This window comes from Nanorana parkeri, unplaced genomic scaffold (genome assembly GCF_000935625.1).
Source record: "Nanorana parkeri isolate BGI_ZX_2015 unplaced genomic scaffold, ASM93562v1 scaffold3, whole genome shotgun sequence".
Lineage (NCBI taxonomy): Eukaryota > Metazoa > Chordata > Amphibia > Anura > Dicroglossidae > Nanorana > Nanorana parkeri.
In genome coordinates this window covers 5,463,775-5,469,120 of record NW_017306271.1, presented here as the reverse complement: position 1 = coordinate 5,469,120, position 5,346 = coordinate 5,463,775, and the positions used below count along the sequence as shown (strand labels likewise).

At 40.3% G+C, this 5,346-nt stretch overlaps 1 protein-coding gene across 2 annotated transcripts in view; it reads left to right on the top strand.

The window, feature by feature from the left end:
* DAGLB (diacylglycerol lipase beta) overlaps positions 1-5,346 on the top strand; it is a 26,146-nt gene that overhangs the window by 6,117 nt on the left and 14,683 nt on the right. For both annotated transcript variants that reach the window (XM_018572250.1, XM_018572325.1), the window contains exons 3-4: positions 2,300-2,474; positions 4,749-5,010. In XM_018572250.1, coding sequence (XP_018427752.1) covers positions 2,300-2,474; positions 4,749-5,010 — 437 coding nt within the window. The remainder of the gene's footprint in view (positions 1-2,299; positions 2,475-4,748; positions 5,011-5,346) is intronic.

Below are 5,346 nucleotides of genomic sequence, written 5' to 3'. Positions count from 1 at the left end.
TCTTTTATACTTTACCAAAAAATTGGGTAATAATAAATGTTTTATCATTTAATATAGGGGAAACTGTTTTTTTTTTTTAAATTTCGGTGATTTTTCCTTAATATAGTAAAAAAATAAAAACCCCAGTGGTGAATAAATACCACTAAAAGAAAGCTCTATCTGTCCCCAAAAAAACACCAATCGATTTAGTTGAAAAAATAATCTGGTAACCGATTATGAAAATAATCGTTAGCTGCAGCCCTACTGTCCACCTTTTTAGGCGATCCTTAAAAACTCATCTCTTCCGGGAGGCCTATTCCACCTGGATATAACCGTCCTTTCAGTTCTTCCAATAAATTATCCCAAACCGTTTTTACCTTTTTTGTATCACTTGCCCCTCCTATAGATTGTAAGCTTTCACGAGCAGGGCCCTACAACCTCCTGTACTGAAATTGTATTGCATTTCTCGGCTTTGTAAAGCGCTGCGCAAACTGTTGGCGCTATATAAGTCCTGTATAATAATAATTAGGCCTTCCTGGTGATGAAGGATGCTGCTCATCACATATGGGGACCAATAGGGAAGTTAGCAAGGCAGATGAGGTTAAACCCAAGTTCAAATACGATATAGGTATTATTTTGGTTGCCTGTGTTGCCTGTTTTTGCTGAAGGTAAATGTTTCTTAAAACCAAGTCCAGCTTGGGTAAAAAAAAAAAAATTGTCATATCCTAGCAAAAGTAAAAAAAATATGAAGCTCTGGCTGCAATACCTCCTCTCCAACACTGTCACCTGCAGATTCACCCGCTCACTGATCCAGGTTGAATGAGGACCGGCCTCATTCAACCCACTTCCTGGGAGTCTAGGCCATCAAGTGCCTGCCTCCTAACCTGGACTCACAGAAGAATGCTGCAAGTAGTGGTGCCATGTCATTACTTTGGCCACTCCCTCCAGTATTTCGGAACTACCCACCACCAGAGGGAGACGATGACTTCTGACACCACTGGGCATCAGTCAGCCTGGAAGAGGAATGGCACTGGATTGGTGAGTGGTTGAGTGACCAAACTGGAAGATTCATTGGGCTTTATGCTCCCATTCAGTTACCCAGGTTTGTTACAGATAAAAACAATTAGCACTTTCTAAAAATGATCCTTTTTGTTTCATAGAAAAAGGACAGTTGTCCACTGAATTCAGTGAAAACAAATATCCAAAACCTGTAGTTTATTAAGAGGGCAAAAATAGCCTTATAAAACTTGGCCCCATTTGCTCCAACAGTGAAAATTCCTTCCCTGGTCTTTAAGAGACTCTGCCTTCAGAACAAAAATTAAATTTCAATAAAACCCCTTTAAAAGATTGGTAATAAAAATGGCAGCCATTATGTCACCACTCTGTCCAGTGCACAGCGATGGACCAGCCATCAGACATACACAGAAGGGTGTTGAATGCTGATGATTCTTTGGCTGTCAGTAGCTCTACAAGAGCATGAAGATGGGATTGAGACTGGTAAACATTAAATATGTTCTTGTGGAGTGTGCTCTTCTTCTTCTTCTTCTTCTTTTTTTTTATTTTTTATTTTTTTTAAAGCAGGAGCATACAAATTCTTCTGAAATCCCATGAGCCAGTTTGTCCAAACCAGGAGCCAGCAGAGGTTTTTTTCTTTCAGGAGCCAACTTTATTGACAACAACTACATACAACCTCAAAATTTAGACACTAGCTGTAATTTATAAGCGGCATTGGCTACCTGGCTCCTGGGATTTGTCCAGCCCTGCTTTAAAGGCAATTGAATAATTCCTTGGATGTAAATATTAATTGTTTTATATTTTGTACATTGAGAACCATGTCCCCTACTTTTTTTAAGCACTTAACTGAGCTGGCTGGATTTCACTCCTGTAGAAGACAATACCATGTTTTCACAGTTCTTACTGTAAAGAAGCTTTTTCCATATTTAGAGGTTAAACCTCATTTCAGACTGCGCCCACTGTCTTTTGGGATGACTTTAAAGTGAACAACTTCCCACCCATTTAGACTATTTATGTATTCATGCAAGGTGATTATACCAAGGTGGCCAAAGGTGAAAAAAAAATCAGGTTCATAGGCGTGGAAGAGTGATGGGATTAGGGGCCAGGTACATGACTTCTATTCACCACATAGTTTTTTTGAGCATTGAGAACATATTTACATTTGACAATCATCTGTTTTTCTTGGCTTGACTTTCTGATTGGTTGTTGAAGGGTCAGATACTTTTCATTCATTCACTGTTGTACATGGTAGTCATATAGTGCCATAAGTATATTATTTACAGGTGCTCTTTTTTTTCCCCCCCAGGTACAATCTCCAATCCAGGACCCAGGAAGTGCATGCCCAAACTGGTTTACATCCGCCTGGCTTTCTTTTTACCAGAGTTTGTGTGGGCAGTGTTAGGAGCGATCTGGGTGTCGGACAATGGAGTCCTTTGTGGCAAGGCAGTGGTTCATGTAATTCTCGTTACAGTCGTTGCTAGGTAATTCAGGGTCAAGAGTTTTAACCTCCTTAAAAACTTGGTCTCCTGTGACCATCAACAGAGCCACAGACAGTGTGCAAATCGCTCAGCTCCTCTACTCCACCCTACGTACGTTACACACCCCTGATGAAGTCACGCCCTTTGACGTAACGTACGTAGGGTGGAGTAGAGGAGCTGAGCGATTTGCACACAGTGTCTGGCTGCTTACAAAAATACCTCAATTTTATCTATGATATGTGAGTAGTATTCCCTTTTTTTAATAAAGTCTAGTATCCTTTTAAAACCATCTGCACTACGAGTTTCCACTTTTTATTTTATCTGATGCATGGGCCATTCGGAGGAACTGTCTGTTTCCAATTCCTGAGACTGCAAGAGAGTCTGTACCTGAGAGGAGGTAATCACTGGGAGGTATTCGGCATCAGGTGCTTCCTCTACCTGTTTTGAATTAGAGGAACAGCGCATACAGACCCTGGTGGGTCTCTGCTAAAGGTGAGGTGCATTCCAGAAGATTTCTCTGTTGATGGTCACAGGAGACTAAGTTTATTCTACATCCAATGTTTTATCTTCTGTTTACTTAATGGACTATTGAAGATCCAGGATCATGGACATTTTTTAACCATTTATTATTTTCACTGGAGTGCAAGTTACACACATGCGTTTTTCTTGTCGGTATTCTTTGCACATTGCATCACATTGATTCACAGTTAATATTTAGTGCATTTGATTTTTCATTATGGATATTTTGTAGCAATTACATTTACACTAAGGTGCATGTTATATACATGCGTTTCTTTTTTGTTTTGCACTTTTTACACATTGTATCACATTACTCTAAGGTCAGTATCTACTATATCTGACACTTTGCGGTCTCATTCACACAGCGCGGCTTTTACCATTAATTTCATTATTCCACACATTCAAGATTTTTATGAAAGTGTCTAATTGTACCATGGAGGCTCCTTTTCTTCCCCTATACTCTGTGCTCAACATCAGCAAACACCATGGTGTAGGAAGATGATGCAAGCGGCATCATTCATGCAGGGGGAACAGTAGAAGCTGGCATAGACTTGCAGATAGCAGAGACCCATCATCTTTTCCCTCTCCCACAGGCTACACAAGCACTCTAATAGGTTACCCTAAGCCAAGTCCCATATATGCATTTAGGCTTGGACAATTTTATTGTGTTCATCTCCAGAGTTCATTACCCCCACTCCAGGCTCTTGACACTTCCGAGGCACTGTCACAGATGGGGCCCATCGCATGTCGTCTGCACTTCTAACTTTAATCTGACTTCCCTGATCTGCATACATTTTTCCAAGCCAGTGATTCTAAGTATAGAAGCCACTGTGTCAGCTTAGTGGTAAGCTGACTAGCAAGGTTTAGAAGAAGGCCCTCAACGGCGGCCCATTTATATATTTTATGATGGATGGGCTTTAATCTTGGCCACCAATTTTGGTACCGAAACAGATGTGTTGTGTTTGAGAAGGCAGACCCTCCCTACAAGATAATTTAAATTCCTACATCTGGTAAGACAGAAAGGTGCATCTGCCTCTTGCAGTTACCCAGATATCACAAAGCTGATAACCACAATATTGCATTTCAGCAGCAGTGCCACCTGCATGTGAATCTCGGATTAAAGAGCCATGCTAGGTCTTCTACCATTGTCATAATGTGCAAATATATTCAGCACACTTGCACATGATGGCTGACTCAACTCATTGGGTGCCCTCCTCCAAGCACTGACTGGTCAGAGTTGTCCCTCACTGCTATGCCCACAACCGCCATCTTCTTCCAGGTATTTTTCACTCCTCTTAAGCCATTGGGTGGCCACATATGATGTAATGCCTGTGCATGCGCAGAAGATAATGTACGCTATAATAAAAACTGTATGGTATGTTTTTTCTGCTAAAAAAAAAAAAAAAAAAAAATCCTAAATTTTAGGCTATTTTACAATAATATCGTACAGATGCTCTTATGTAAATCACAATATGAGGGTGGTCATACATAGCTATATGTGCAAGTAATGCAGCTTAATAGTGCATCACTTATGACAATCAAGCAAGGACTAGTCTGTGAAGGAAATGGAGTGCAATAGTAAACATTTGTGAATATCTGTATCAGGTTTTAGAAAATCTCTATGCAACCAGACACCTGTTCTGTATCAACATGCATTGGTTAAGTAGGGTAGCTATAGGGCCAGCAAAATGATTGCAAGTCTATTTTTTTTAATTTTGTTATTACTCTTCTACTACTTCTTACTTCTTTGTATTGCAGTTGGATTATCATCCTGGTGACCGTGATTGCCATTATTATTGTGTTTGATCCACTGGGTCGCAAGAAAGCTCTGTATTATGTGAATAGAGAAGATCACAACCTGGAAAGTAGCCAATCTCAGCAGCTACTGTACAACGTCAAGAAGACAGCCACAAGAGTGTGGGAGACCCGGATCAGACTTCTGTGCTGCTGCATAGGCAGTGACAACGACAACCGAGTGGCTTTCTCGAGTATTGCCGAACTCTTCAGTACTTACTTTTCTGTAAGAGATTTATAAAAGATTTTTTTTCCCTTCCCAGTGATGGCAGCCATTAAGGTTTTATTTTAGGGCCTGTTTACACCTTTTCATTTGTGTTTTTTAGATTTTAACAGTGCAAGGAAAGTACAACGTATTTAGGACAGTCTTGCAGAGTTCTGCTTGGCACATGCAGTATGCTCTCTCCATGACATATAGCGGCACAGAGGTGTCATAGGGCCCCAGTTATTATCAAGCTATCACTGCATATATTCCTTTTGAACTTTTGAATCCTGTATTGAGAGAAATATATGTAGGCTGCTAGAAACATGAATTATTAGAAGTGGTCAGCAATGGTGTCTC